The sequence below is a fragment of the Centroberyx gerrardi genome, chromosome 15 (assembly GCF_048128805.1).
Source record: "Centroberyx gerrardi isolate f3 chromosome 15, fCenGer3.hap1.cur.20231027, whole genome shotgun sequence".
NCBI lineage: Eukaryota > Metazoa > Chordata > Actinopteri > Beryciformes > Berycidae > Centroberyx > Centroberyx gerrardi.
This window is the reverse complement of record NC_136011.1, coordinates 20638173-20652786: the sequence shown is the minus strand read 5'-3', so window position 1 is coordinate 20652786 and position 14614 is coordinate 20638173. Positions and strand designations below refer to the sequence as shown.

Here is a 14614-nt window from a genome sequence, read left to right as displayed (position 1 = left end):
GACAGAGAGGGAAATGGGTGGGTGGAAAGTCCCTCTGTGGAAATCCCCTTCACCCGGGCTTTTCCTTTTTTACAACATTTAACTAGCTTGGAGGACGTAAATGTACTCTTTTGACAGGATCGGCGAACTGCGAAGGCACAAAAATAGATCTGATACGGAGGGAAAGAAAAGGTTGAATGGCGCCGAGGACCGCTGCGGTGAGGCTGAGTGAAGTGGCTGAGAGAGGACTAGCCTGAGCATCCGGGAGGGCTTTGTTATTACCCCGACATATTACACAGGTAAGACCCCTGTCCTCCTTTCCCGTGCCTTCCCATGTGGACGGCGTTTCTAATTAGGGGACGAGACTTGGTAGGTACATCACGTTCAGGCCTTGAGTAATGTATTGTCGTGTTTCTGGGGACATGGAGGAAGCTGGAAGCCTGCTCACGACAGTGGCTTTGACAGCCATTGTTTACAAAGACGTCACCCTCAAGCGGATAACAGTGCATTTAAACAGCGAAATGTATCGTCGGAGGCGCTACACTGTATCGATATCCGCGGTAGAAGACGCGTTTAAAGGTTACATTGTTTCAAAGGTAGTTGTCATTGGAATTACGTAAGCCTTGAACGTCAGCAAAGTCTCCTGTTATTGTGTTTTTGTGTAGCCAGCCATCCCAAACCGCAGCGTTCACCATTGTGCCACTGTCTGTCTGCCCAAAGTCTGCCAGCGGTGCCAGCACATTAAACCGCGATTACTGGCTCCTATCAACATGGTCACTGACATCCAAACGTCTGTTGCCTGTTGTGTACGCACAAGTCCCAGTGACTGACTGACTAGCCCTTTAGCATGGCCTAGTCTGTTGTTGCACCTGCTGCTGTTGGGATAGTGAACACAGCTACAGAGGCCACTATAAGCGAAGTATTACGGTTTTGTTTTGTGACCTAAAACAATTTACACTGACAGCTGCAGAAAGGCTAATGTCAGGATATTGCTTAAGTTGAAAAGTCAGCAAAACTCTAGGCCTATTTGCTGACCATCACTTTCTACTTCCTGTGGACTCTTTCCTGAGAAGGTGCTGACACTGTCTGAGTTTTGGGTGAAATGTTCCTTTAAAACTCCCCGGGTTTGCCAACTGAACCTTATAGTAAAGCAAAAAAAAAAAACTTCTAATAGTAGTGTTAGACCAAGGCTTAGTGCAGGCCTACTGTTTTACCCTCTGGAGACAGGTGTGGGTGAGCAGGCAGTGTGACCTTCCCACAAGCCTCTGCTCTGGTTGGCCTTTAGTTCTGGTCTGGAAACCACCAGTTAATTGTTGGAGGGCTTTGAGCTCAGTGGGACACTGGAACGCCCTGCCAGGGGAAACTCTTACAAGCATCAAGAGGGGAAAAAACAAGCATACAAAAGATGTCTTGTTGCTTACGTTAGGCCCACCGAAATCACCAGTGAAAAAGCACAAACCAGCCTCCAGATTGGGTTAATTCTGTGTGCGGGGTGGTTTCCCGGGCATGCTGTAGATTAAGCCATGTTTGGACGTTGAGTCTCTGTCAATAGGGAAGGGGAATCTCCATTGAAATTTTCCCACCAGTAAAAAAAAAAAAGGTACAGTCTGGTCAAGAACCTCTAGTCTATTTTAGCCTATTCTATTCTGCTGTCAAATCCAACACTAACATCTCCACTTCCTTTCTACCCATCCAGTTCCACATTGTTCGGTCATCGGCGGTCGGTGCCTCCTCCTCCTCTCCTCCTCCTCGTCCCTCTTCCTCCCCACCTTCCATCCGTCTGGCCAGCCGTCCGCCATGTCGCAGGGCCAGAACTTCCTCCCCAAGTTCCTGTTCGTCTCCAACCTGCTGAAGGCGGTGAAGATCCGCCAGCGCGTGCCCAACGACGTGGTGAAGCCGGCGGCCAGCGGCGGCCTGATGCACCACCTGCGCGGAATGCACCGATACACGCTGGAGATGATCGCCATGAACCACTTCCCGCAGGCCTTCAGGGAGGTGGTGCAGGCCGCCATCCTGGACCGCGCCATGCAGGCCTCCTTGGAGCAGGAGAAGAAGCTCAACTGGTGCCGCGAGGTGAAGAAGATGGTGCCCTTACGCACCAACGGTAAGAGGGCTTGTGCTGATGTGAAGATACAGATTTTTGTTTTGTCTTATTGTGGTGAAAAGGGCTCTGAAACTGTTTGATAGACTCTGTGAAACCAGCACACATGATGTTCTTTTAGGTGGGTGCAACTCCATGAGGAGGGAGAGGTTTTGGGATGTTGTCCCACAGGGAATGTATTCCGATAGATTTGTGGATCAATAGCTGTGCATTTCTAAACCAATAGTAATATGTGCTGTTGGGGAGATGGGATTCTGGACAAATTAAATATGAAGTTAGATATCCGGAACAACTTAGTAGATTGGTCACAGTACCACAGAAGAATAGAGATATTTGTTCATTGATTTTGGGGCCAGTACCTTCTGCTTTGCCAGGGGGGTGGATGTCTTTTTCTACTGTTTCAGTTCTTGTGATAGAGAGGAGTTGTTTGTGAGTCAGGGCCATTTGAAATGTAAATTGTGAGACATTACTCACAGCCCAGATTACTGTAAATGACAACAAACAGGGGACATGGGTTCCGCTTTCACAAACACTCATTTAGCAGCCCCCTTGGTTTTATTGTGACAAGCCAAGAAGTTGAGTTCAGTCAGCCCGTTGCTAAGTCATGTTTTCTGTTGCGTGGATGTCGTAACGTGGGAACATCCCATGGTAGACAAACATTAAGCCAAGGGACCTTCGACTTCTGATCAATCACTGTACTGGGAAATTCTCTGGCGTCACTCGCAGGACTGCTGTTTACTGTTGATGATGTTTCAGACTCTTTTTCCATAGGGTTTCATTTACAACCTAATGGTCGGGGTATGTCCCCTCTGCTTGTGTGTGTAAAATGGAGAGAGAATGTCAGTGGATCTTCATACATCTCCCCACTGACTATAGGTTTAGGTTCTTGTAGTTGCCACTATCATCATTTATCCTAAATCTTAGCTCACCGAAGATTAGGGCCTAGTTCAATCAAATGTAACCAAATCCAAGCGTGTCTTACTCTCACTGCTGATTTTAACTTACTGTATTTTAACTATTTGAACAGATCTGTACATCTGACATAGGTCTATTTTTAGATTGGGGGGAAAACATACTGTGAAGGGAAACATCAGCCATAGCATTAACCGCAGGAGTAGGAAGCTGAAATCAAATCATACGAGTTTCCAGAGGAAATAGTTTCTTTCGCATAGGAACCAATAACACTTGCCAGTGAGAAATTCTTAAATAGGTCTAATCTCAGAATTTATTTTGAACGGTTACGGGATGGATGAGGTGCTTGCTGGATGTTGTGTGGTACATCCTCATGTTCGTTTGGTAAATATGAAACTCTTTGTCAGGATGAAGTAATGACTATGGGGGAGTTACTGTAACACACACATACACACGCACCTGGTTCCTCTTCAGAAAGACCCCTGTTGATGACAAACTCCTGGCTTCTGCTACCAGTAACCTGGATGGAATTTCCTGGCTTGCAGTGATGACGTCATAAAGATGAGACAGAATTTAGAGCGGAGTGTCTAGAACTCCGAAGGACCCAGACATGACTTTGAGCAGAGGACGGACAACACACACACACACACACATGCGCACACACACACACACACACACACACACACACACACACAGAGGACTGACTGACTGCTGCTGAGTCACTGGAGCTCACACAGACACACACACACTGAGAGAGAAAAAGAGCGAGAGAGCAGAAGTCTGTAGATGACACCAATCTCCAGTCAGAACAGCCCATACTAATCAAGCTTCTCAGAGTAGAAACACTGATGTAAGATCGCTGCCCAAGACCCTTTGAGCAGGGATTTTCACACTCTGTCCAGTTGGCTCAAGACCATTTTCTCAGGTCATTGTGTTTAAGTTTAGAAAACTTTAGCACCTTTTGTATATTGATAGGGGGCCATTTCAGTCTTCCCACAACCCACCTTTATTCCTAGGCCATCATGAAAGCCAAAACTACTTCTAGATCTTCCACTCCCAGACACTTGATAAATCACGGGCCAGTATCCGTTTTCCTGAAACTACTCCACCCATTGAAGAAGTGTGTTATTGAAATTGTGTGCATCTTGTGTCTTGAATGTCTAGAATGTGTCTGCGGGTATTTCCCAAACTGCATCCCATGTCTGTCATGTGTCCCTAACAAGCAGGAATTGTTTAGCTACAATACACTGACTCTGTATAGTAGCAGAGGACACACACACACACACACACACACAAACAGCCACAGTGTTCTACCCTATAAGTACATATTTAGGGCAAGACACACGTTCAATACAAACATGCTGATTGCTTGAGCTTATTTGATAATTGTTTAAACAATTAAAAGCTGGTTAGAAATTCTACTTGATTCGACTGATGTTTTTGTCAGTAAGTAGTGCATGCATGAATGAGGTATGTTCTTGATGGCTTATCTGCAGTATTTCATGTCATATCAATGCAGAGGCAAAATGGTCATGTGCAGGACTTCATTTAGAACTGCCTCACTAGACAGCTTGTAAGCAAAGAGAAAAAATAGTGGATGATGTGCGACACGGTTCTAGAGCCTCATTTCAAACCACAACATTGCAAGTACGTACGTTCGCGTCACCTCGATGGCAACTAAACTCTGGTCGTAGGCTGGCGTGCTACCAGGAAGTGTCCCAGGTTGCCACTGAGGAAGTGTCTATATTTAGACTGATGGTACCAGCAGACAGGCTTTCATGTCTGCTAGTCAGACAGCTCAGTTTGGAGCCAAAACACTCAAGAACTGGGTGGGTTTTAAATAGGTGCAACTGACTGTATATATGTGCTTGTGCCTATTCTTGTGTGCCTGTTTGTATATGCATCTATGTTGAGGATGCCTTTTCTCACCAGAGAGCTGTGCATTTTATGTTTTCTGAGTTTTTGTTCAGAGTGATGCAACAGTGCCCAAATGGAACAAGATCTAGCTAGTCTGAGATCGAGGCGGATGTTGTTCCTCTAGGTACAGCGGAACGTTCCTTCAGCTGATAGAAAACAGTCATCTCTCGCTACAGATAATGTTACCTTGAGAAATCTCCACACAATTAGCTATCATTTTTCTGAGTAATGTGACAAGTATTTGACCAAGCCTAAGACTGAGGATAACCCGGGTCTAAGACTGTCTAGTTGGGCAACCAAAAAAAAAAAAACAGTGCTCAGAAACAGCTCAACTCATAATACACGGGGATAGGTGTGTACACTTAAGGTGTGTGTGTGAGTCAGTGTGAGTGATAGAGTGCAGTGTGAACTCTTCGTCACGTGAACATTAGCAAACGGAGGACAGGTGATGATGAGGGCAGAATTACAACTTATTATACATTCTTATGTTCGTGTGTGTGTGTGTGTGTGTGTGTGTGTGTGTGTGTGTGTGTAAGTAAACCTATTTTCCCAGCACTCATTAATCAAAGCCTTCATTGGCTGTTGATAGCAATTGTCAAAGAGACAACATTCCATCCTGTCCAAGCCCCGCCCCTATGGAAAGTCCGGGGCCAACGGAGTAGCATTGATGAGTTGGGATCATAGGAGGGGAACGCACACACACACACACACACACACACACACACACACACACACACACACACATACACACACACAAAAGGCAGAACTTAGAGCAGGGAAATTCCTCTGTGTTTAGTGTGGCAACAGGGTATTTCAGAACAACACACATTCACAAACACAGCCTCTCCTGTTTCACAATGAGAAAAAGGCCCAGCGCTGCAATGGGAGACTAAATAAAATTCCAGGCTTTTTAGTTGCTACACAGACAGCTACTCATCTTCATCTCTCACACACACTCACATATAAACACATACGTTTGGAAAAACCACCTGTCTGTCTCTTAGCCTGGTCCGTTAGTAGAATATAAAAGGAACTTGAAACGAGACAGCTCATTTTTTGAGGTTTCAGGTTAGATTAAGAAATAAAATGCCATTTTGTTTTTCAAAGATGCATTTCAGGTGGATTGGGGCCATCTTTGTGAGGCCAGGGTGTAGAAGCCTATCTCTCTCTGTCTATGTGTATGTGGCGTGTCAGAGATGTGAGGGTCACAGATAATAGTCTAGACACCAGATAGTCTACCTGACAACCAGCCCAACAGCCTGGAAATCCCCTGACTCCTGTTACACTTGTATGTGTGTGTGCATATGTGTTTGTGTGTATTTCTGTGTGTGTGTGCATAGGCCTACTGCATTTGCGTGTGTGTGCGTGTGTGTGCGTGTATCTCTCTCTGTGCAAGCGCCTGCACACCGTGTTTTCGAAGTTTTATCCACAGTTTATTTGCCCCATGTACAAAATTGGCTACCCTTGGTGGTAACATTGTATGTGTTTGCCTGTCTCCTCTGTGTGCGTCTGTAGGAGACGGGAACTGCTTGCTCCATGCGGCCTCCCAGTACATGCTGGGGGTTCAGGACACAGACCTGGTGCTGAGGAAAGCCCTCCATGGCGTTTTGAAGGAGACGGACACCGGCAGCTTCAGAGCTCGCTTCCAGGCAGAGCTGCTCCAGTCCCAGGAGTTCACCCAGACCGGACTCCGATACACCACCATGGTACCAAGATTAGGCGTTAGCTGAAAAGTCTAGTTGGTTAAAGGTTTTGTCTACATTAAGCCTTCTCTATTAGCTTACATTCAGATTTTGGGGAGTATTTTGCACTAGCCTGGGCTGAAAAATAGAAACTACTATCTTGCATGCATTCTTGTATGCAACCTGCAAATCATTTTAAACCAGTTTGTTTTTTTTCTGGAATGGTTTATCCATGATATGAGTATAGTAAAGACATATATCCATCACAGTATTTGTGTCCTAGTGTTTGTGTTTGTGTCCTAACTCGGTGTGTGTGTGTGTGTGTTGTCCCAGAACTGGGAGGAGGAGTGGGAAAAGATTGTGAAGATGGCGTCTCCCGTTTCCAGTAGCAACGGCCTCCAGTATGACTCTCTAGAGGACATCCACATCTTCATCCTCTCCAACATCCTCCGCAGACCCATCATCGTCATCGCAGGTACTCACTTTTTATCGGCTCAAAGTGTATTTATTGCTCCTTGTTAGCCATCAAAGACTCATCGGTCTTCTATCAACATTTCTTTTGCCAATCTAGAGAGTGTCTGCACTCACCCAACCACACGCCTCAGCTTTCTGTTGTGTTGGTTATTTTTTAAGTATTCATAGTGTTCAATGTCACTGCATAACCTCACATCCATCTTGGTTAGCGGATGTAGAGTGGATGTTGTGCTTATAAGCTGTAGGCAGGGTCAAAATTCAGAAAGTCTTTTTGAATGACAGATGAGTTTAACTGGTTTCCGTGGATATTGTTCCAATACACATGATAAAACAATCACACATATAAGGTGCCCAGACAGGTTGAAATTCCTTTTTTTTTTATGCTGTGCACTTTGATCGAAAGGTTTCTGTATTTGCACTCTGGTTAATTGATAAATGGCTTCCATTGTTAGCATGTCTCACTAAACTCATTAGTTACTGCTAGCCTGAAGCTAAAAGGCTTAATTTCAGTGAGGAGCACTATTAGTGCTAACAATCCAGGTTAAAGTAGCACAAGGACAAATGTTGAGACTTTTTTTTCTACAATGTGACAAGTGCCTTGACAAGTAAAAATAACAAAATCAAATAACTAACTACAATTCAAATGTGAAGATATAAGTTGATCTTGGGTTGATTTTTGGTTCAATCACTAATTTAACAGACCAGGTGGTGAGGAGTATGAAGTCTGGCTCCTCCTTCTCTCCTCTGAATGTGGGTGGGATCTATCTGCCGCTCCAATGGCCGCCTACTGAGTGCTACAAATACCCCATAGTGCTGGGCTACGACTCCCAGCACTTTGCCCCCCTCATCACCATCAAAGACAGTGGGCCAGGTAGGAAACACTGACAGACAGGTGCTATGTTGCAAACGTGACAAGGGAGCCAAAGGGACAAGAGGCAAGGAAGCTCAACCGATGGCATTGTATAACTGATTGATTAACAAGAGAAAAAGAGAGAGATTCTGTGTGTGTGTGTGTGTGTGTGCGTGTGCGCGTGTGCGTGTGTGAGAGAGACACATAATTCAAAACAGCTCAAAAACAAAAAGTACAGCATCCATAGGGTTATACAATTTACAATTTCTAGAGTGAACATATGATAACTCAGCATTTTAGAGCATGAATTGATTTCCTAGATTTATTTTATTGTCCATTGTAGTTTTTATAATATGTAACTTTGGTCCGCATTTCCCAGAAATCCGAGCAGTACCGCTGATCAACCCGGGCCGGGGGGGCTTCGAGGAGCTGAAGGTTCACTTCCTGATGGAGAAGGAACAGCAGCAGAAAGACAGGCTCCTGAAAGACTACCTACTACTGATGGAGATCCCAGTCATAGGCCTGGGCTATGACGCCACACGCATCATCAACGCTGCACGGTACCCACATACCACAAGCCCTATACCCTAAATGCATCATTGACTAAAAGAGTAAAAGAGTGAGAGACTCACATCCCACTCATAGGCCTTGGCTAAAATGCCACATGCAGTGTTGCATGGTGTGGCTCAAGAATGAAGAACAAACTTATTTCCAGGTTGATGATCACAGATTTTTTCAAATACTACAGTGACGTTTGAATTGGTACACTGACAACGACAATGTTGTGAATAAAAGGCTATGTAAACTTTGAATCCAAGTTACAAAAAAGTATGAAATCACAAACATTTCAGCTATGTTTAGGGCTGTAATGTATCTCTCTGTCCCAAGGCTGGACGAGGGCAACCTCCCTGAAGACATGAATCTGATGGAGGACTACCTGCAGCTGGTCAACCATGAGTACCAGCGCTGGCAGGAGGACAAGGAGCAGGCGTGGGCCGCCCAGCCCCAGCGCCCGCCGCCCTTCTCCGTCTCCCAGCTCTCCCTCATTGAGATCCGCTGCGCCACGCCACGCTGCACCTTCTATGTCTCTGTGGACACGCAGCCACACTGCCATGAGTGCTTTGAGAAGAGGCAGGCGACTACCGGTGGAGGAGCGAGGATAGAAGGGGTGGTGCAGACGAAGGGAGGAGGTGTACAAGGTGGAGTGGGGGTGATCGGGGGATCAGAGACTGAGGTGAGCTCCCGGGGAGCCCGAAGCAGCAGCCCCCCCTCCTCCTCCTCCGGGAGGGGGGCGGCGTTATCCAGTCCCCGCTCTGCCCCGCCCACCGCTCCCAGCCTCAGCCTGTACAGTGAGACTCACGCCATGAAGTGCAAGACGCCCGGCTGCCTCTTCACCCTCAGTGTTGAGCATGATGGACTTTGTGAACGCTGCTTCAACTCCAGGCAGACCCACGGACCCCCTGGAGCTGGGACGGCTGCCACAGGACTCCCAGGCCCCAACGGGGGGCCTGTAGTCCCCCACCCTGCCCAGGGCCCCGGCTGGGCCCAGTGGGGGGGCCGCGAGGCAGAGACAGAGCGCTGCAGCATGTGCAGACAGGAGGCGTTCAGAATATTCAATGGCCTGTGTCCACCCTGCATGCAGAGACAGCAGGCTCCGGAGAGGGGAGAGCCGCAGCAGAGCAACCCTAGGACTGAGGCCTCGTCGTCAGCCTGGAGCCAGGCCAGGGACGCCGAGCGGCCGTGCCTCACCCTAACCCCGGGGCACACCTCAGCCTGGCAGGCTCCGCTGGCACGGCCCTGTAAAAGATCTGGGTGCCAGTTCTTTGGGACGCCAGAGAAGTTGGGTTTCTGCACTATTTGCTACGTAGACTATCAGACCAACCACCGTAAGTCCTAAAACTAAACTTGGTTAGCTAGAGGGTTATTCAGGCATAGAACTTGTCAAGGGCTAGAAGTAATCTCAATTCTCATTCTCCATTGATTATTTTTTGGCTTATATTATTTTTGGTGTGTGTGTTCCAGACTTGACCCCTCCCCCAGCCCCAGTCCAGAGCCGGCATGGTTCGGAGGCAGGCTTCCAGAATGCCACGCGGTGTAGGGGGACTGGCTGTGGTGCGGTTGGCAAGGCAATGCTGGAGGGCTACTGCAACAAGTGCTACGTCAAAGAGCAAAGCGCACGGCTCAACCAAGCGGCACATCGCACACCACACTCCCCTCCTCTGGTTATGGTAGGTGTCTGCCATACCTTCTTACCTCTTTCTCCCCCGTGTCTTCACTTCCCTTCTATCATCTATTATTTTTTGTGTCTTCTGCTTATTGTGTTTCTCTTTCTTTTTCTCTCATTCTCTCTGCATATCCTCTTCTCTCATTTCATCTCGCTGGTACACAGTCTCTTCTCTATTCTCTTCGCTATTATTTTCGGCCTCACTTATAAAACAGATGATCTGCTGTAATCCAATATTTCTTGGTCCAGTAAAGTTTGAGTTGACTCATCTATCTGATTCTCCTCTTTCTCTCTGCTCTCCCTCTTATTCTCTGTAAATAGCGGGACAGAGCGGCCAAACCCAGATCGTCCCAGCAGTCCCAGACCCAGACCCAGACCCAGTGCCGGCGGAGTGGCTGCAGCAACGTGTCTCCGGGTTGCACGGACCTGTGCCCAGAGTGCCACACGCGCGGCCAGGGCAGGGAGGGGGGCAGGCGGGCGCAGGCGCCCAAGGAAAAGTCCAAGCAGCGGTGCCGGACGCAGGGCTGCGACCACTACGCCAACCAAGAGAAACAGGGCTACTGCAACGAGTGTGACCACTTCAAACAGATCTACCGCGGCTGATCACGTCCACACCATGCACGCAACGACGATGACGACACATCGCTAGCACGCTAGAGCCGCCGCCCCGCTCCGGGCGCCCCATGCCAGTCAATGCACCTCTGATACTAACTAACCAACTAACTAACTAGCTAGTGACTAACTAGTAACCTTATGGCCTGAAAATCTAAACCCCCCCATGTAGAATGTGAAGAGAGAGTGTGTGTACGTGGGGGGGAGTGAGTGTGTGTGTGTGTGTTCGCAGTAGACATGGCCTCCAGAATACCTCTTTGTGCAATTACTATCATCTGATCTGGCGTGTACAGTTACACGGTGAGAGGTTTGGCTACATGTCAGAGCAACTGACTTAACTCTTGTGTACAATATGTATTTAGAGGTACATAGTGAATCGTGCCGGACAAAATGATTGTATGTTGACATAACGAAAAGCATCTGACATTGCTTTCTAGACCACAGCCAAGGATTCTATACCCCCTGTCTGTCTGTCTTACCCATCTGTCTATCTGTCTGCCTGTCTGTCTAGCATTTGCTCTGTAGAGTGAGGGGTGCAGAGGCTGGGGATGTCCAGCAACAAAATCAAGTGGTAAGAAGAAGTGAGCCAAACTGGGCCAAATGAAATCTTACAAATCTGGGTGAAATGCATCCGTGCAACTCGAAGCATTTGCTTAAGTCTGCCTGGATTGGAGAGGGAATGGGATGCAGTTGGGGACCAGTCACTGATTTCTTTGAAGCATGCAAGCATTATCAATCCTAGAGAAGTGTTGCAAAGGAATTTAGATGTATTCACCCTTGTTGGGCTCAGCTCACTAAAGTCACTCATTCATTCACTCTCAATGTAGAAGATTTGCCAAAAAGGCTCTTGCAAACAATATTCTAAAATCAGTGAGAATTAATTTTCTGCCATTAGTCAGTGAATTGCAGTTTTAGTTTATATTTGGACATGCATCGACCCCAGTCCTCTTATTCACCCAGAGGCGATCAGTTGATATAAAACTAACATTTTGAAATGAGTGATATGGAAAGTGAAACAGACAGAACAGTGCAAGACAGACAAGGCAGGCCCCTGCTAGTTTTGGTGCTACATGTACAGAAATACAAGCCTCTTCATTGTAGCCAACATGCTGGCGGTGTGAGCGGGCACAAGGCAGAGAACACAGTAGAGATAGGACTCATTCTCTTTCTATTCCTCTTCTCCTTCCTCCTTTTCTTCCTCTTATTTCTCCTCTTCTCCCTCAGAACAGATCTGTTGCCTTGGTCGTTGTTTTCCTGTTTACTGTTGACCACTTTAGCACCTAGATACGCATACAAGCACACACCTACGCACGCACGCACGCACGCATGCACGCACGCACACACACACACACACACACACACACACACACACACACACACACACACACACACACACAGCTACATCTTGTAGCTCCAGTCCTGTCAAGAGGGGATTGCCAGCCAGAGCGAAAGGACAAAATAATGACAGGTGAAATGTTGACGGAGCATTATCAACTTAACCACCACATACACACTCACACACACACACACACACACACACAAACACACCTCTGTAAGATTGTAAGCGCCCCACCCCAGCCTGAGGTGTTGTGAAGGTAAACAAACCCGCAGAGGAACGCACTCCTCCTCCTGCCCCACCCCTCTGGATGTGCCAAGGCGACAATTTCAAATGTTCAGACAGCAATCCAATTTGCCTGTTCTGGCCAATCTTGTTTATCTGAATGTGTTTTGTGCTGTTGCTTACAGCACAGTATTGGGGCTGATCCTCGATAAGTTTTGCCTTTAAATAGTGATTGAAATTCTATGGACCCGAGGGGCCTGATCAGTGATCCTGGATCAGTGCTCCCACCTATAAGATGCTTTGTGAATATGGATCTTGGTCCATATTGTAGGACCTTCAAACCCGATGCCTCATCTCCAACACACACACACACACAGACACACACAACGCACGCACATGTGCACCTGGAATACGCAAAACTGACATTCCTGTTTTGTTTTTTCTTTGTTTTCAGATTTTAATGTATTTGAATATATTTGGTTTTGTTTCTGCCAAAAAAATACATGTGCCATCAACCACCAAACAGTTGTTGTTACCTCCTTAAAAATGGCCAGCCTGGACCATTCTAATGAACTAACTGTGCCATAGATAGACATCTAGCTACCTATATGCTGTATAACTACAGACCCGAGCTTTTTCACGCTGAGAACCGCCAAATGGATACAGTTTGTCTAAAATTCTGTCCAATTTATCCAAATAAGAAGAAATATTTATCTATAGAGATGCACTGAAGCATAAATACATCTATTGTACTAACTGCAAAATGAATTCAATTGATCAGTTTTTTTCCCCTCATATTTCTGAAGACCTTCTCATGACCTCTACTCTCCCTCACGGAGAAGTGCTGTAGGCAGATATCTATCTGTGGCTCTAGTTAGGAATGCGTAGACAAACAGGCTCTCGGTCTGCCTTTTCGTTCAACTGTATCTAGAGCCGTCGGGCCGGCCCAAGCGTCGGCGGCCTATACGTAGATCTCTGTGTGCTTTAATCACCTCTAGACGAACCTTAATCAATTAAAGGCCAATTAGTGGTCAGCTCATCAAGACCCCTTAACGAGGTTTCGGGGCTCTGACTGAGCCTGATTGGGATGGGATCACAGAGTTGCACATGACTTGTCTAAGCTGCTGAGGCATTTGGGAATGGTACTCCGACTCGCTTAGGGACATTCCAACAGTAGAAAGAGCATTCGCATAAAAGCAGAAGGTGTAACAAAACATGCAAACGGTGTGGAAGTTTCTTTGTGTGACCTTTCGACAATAGGGTATTGTATGAAAAAAAAGCCTTGTTTTATTTGTTAAGTATTTATTCATATCAAGATATTATCTGTATTGTGTGATTCAATAATTATTTATATGTTGTCCTGAAATGAATTATTTTTATTAAGAAATCTGAAATTGGTCTACTGTGGTTCTTGTTTCTGTAGTTATTGTGTGTGTGTGTGCCTGTCTGTCTTTGTCTTGTTGGCTGGGAGAGAGAGAAAAGTGTGTGTGTGTGTGTGTACCTATGCCACCACAGAATATATGTGTATGAGACCGAGCCATGCGCGCTACCCTAGATGCACGTACACATGCTTGTGTGTACCCTTTGAGATTTCAACATTGCACTCTTATTACAGCATTGCCTCACTCTGCCATGCGATGTGTTGCCTAATACTGGCTCTGCTGAACGGCAGTTGCTCACGATTGGTACCGAGTCCGTCTCCAGTGTAGGAAGTGCAGTGGGTGCACATGATGCCAGTCAAGTGCTGTAAAGGCCATCAGAGAACATCACTGTGACCTGGTTTAGATATCGCTGTGCGCTCTAATTCACATCTCATCCGTCTCGAGATCTTGTCCCTTTCTGTGTTGGTCTTGTCTGCCGTTTTCGCTTTTTGTGTCATACATTTCCATGCCAAAACAACAAACCTCAAATCAGAAGCTTTTTCTCAGGTGCTCTCTTCTTTGTCCCTACTCTTTCTAGCAATATGTCAAGGCGGTGCGCTCGAAAAAATAAATGGGAATCCCCACCCTCGCACACAAAAACACACTCACAGATTTCACTGAGGAAGAGTGGATGATGCAGTGGGAGGGGGGAGTTTGGAGAGAGGGGGAGATGCGGCTGTGATGGGGTGGGGGATTGGTAATAGTTATATACGGCAGGGCAGAGGTGACATTTAACAAGAGTGGGAGAGGTGCAGGGCTTTGCGTGGGCGCTCCCATCAACCTACGACCTACACCACAGTCAGATTAGTAGGCTCGTGTGGTTTCCTGGAAATACCCCAGCATGCAAACTCTCCCTCGCTCCACTCTTCATGTGCAGATGG

At 46.8% G+C, this 14614-nt stretch overlaps 1 protein-coding gene across 1 annotated transcript; it reads left to right on the top strand.

Annotated features, from left to right (window-relative positions):
• tnfaip3 (tumor necrosis factor, alpha-induced protein 3) lies at positions 1-13706 on the top strand. Its single transcript, XM_071899466.2, has 9 exons — positions 1-278; positions 1676-2083; positions 6425-6615; positions 6925-7066; positions 7766-7936; positions 8295-8475; positions 8804-9801; positions 9938-10143; positions 10461-13706. Exons 2-9 carry the CDS (start codon positions 1777-1779, stop codon positions 10740-10742), a joined length of 2478 nt encoding a protein of 825 aa, XP_071755567.1. The 5' UTR covers positions 1-278; positions 1676-1776; the 3' UTR covers positions 10743-13706.
• The last annotated feature ends 908 nt before the right edge of the window (positions 13707-14614 follow it).

What these genes read in the sequence shown, in the direction of transcription:
- tnfaip3 (XM_071899466.2), top strand. Translation starts at nt 1,777, where the DNA reads ATGTCGCAGGGCCAGAACTTCCTCCCCAAGTTCCTGTTCGTCTCCAAC. An exon ending in GGTGCCCTTACGCACCAACG is followed by an intron (nt 2,084 to 6,424) that starts GTAAGAGGGCTT and finishes GTGCGTCTGTAG; the next exon opens with GAGACGGGAACTGCTTGCTC. An exon ending in CGCATCATCAACGCTGCACG is followed by an intron (nt 8,476 to 8,803) that starts GTACCCACATAC and finishes CTCTGTCCCAAG; the next exon opens with GCTGGACGAGGGCAACCTCC.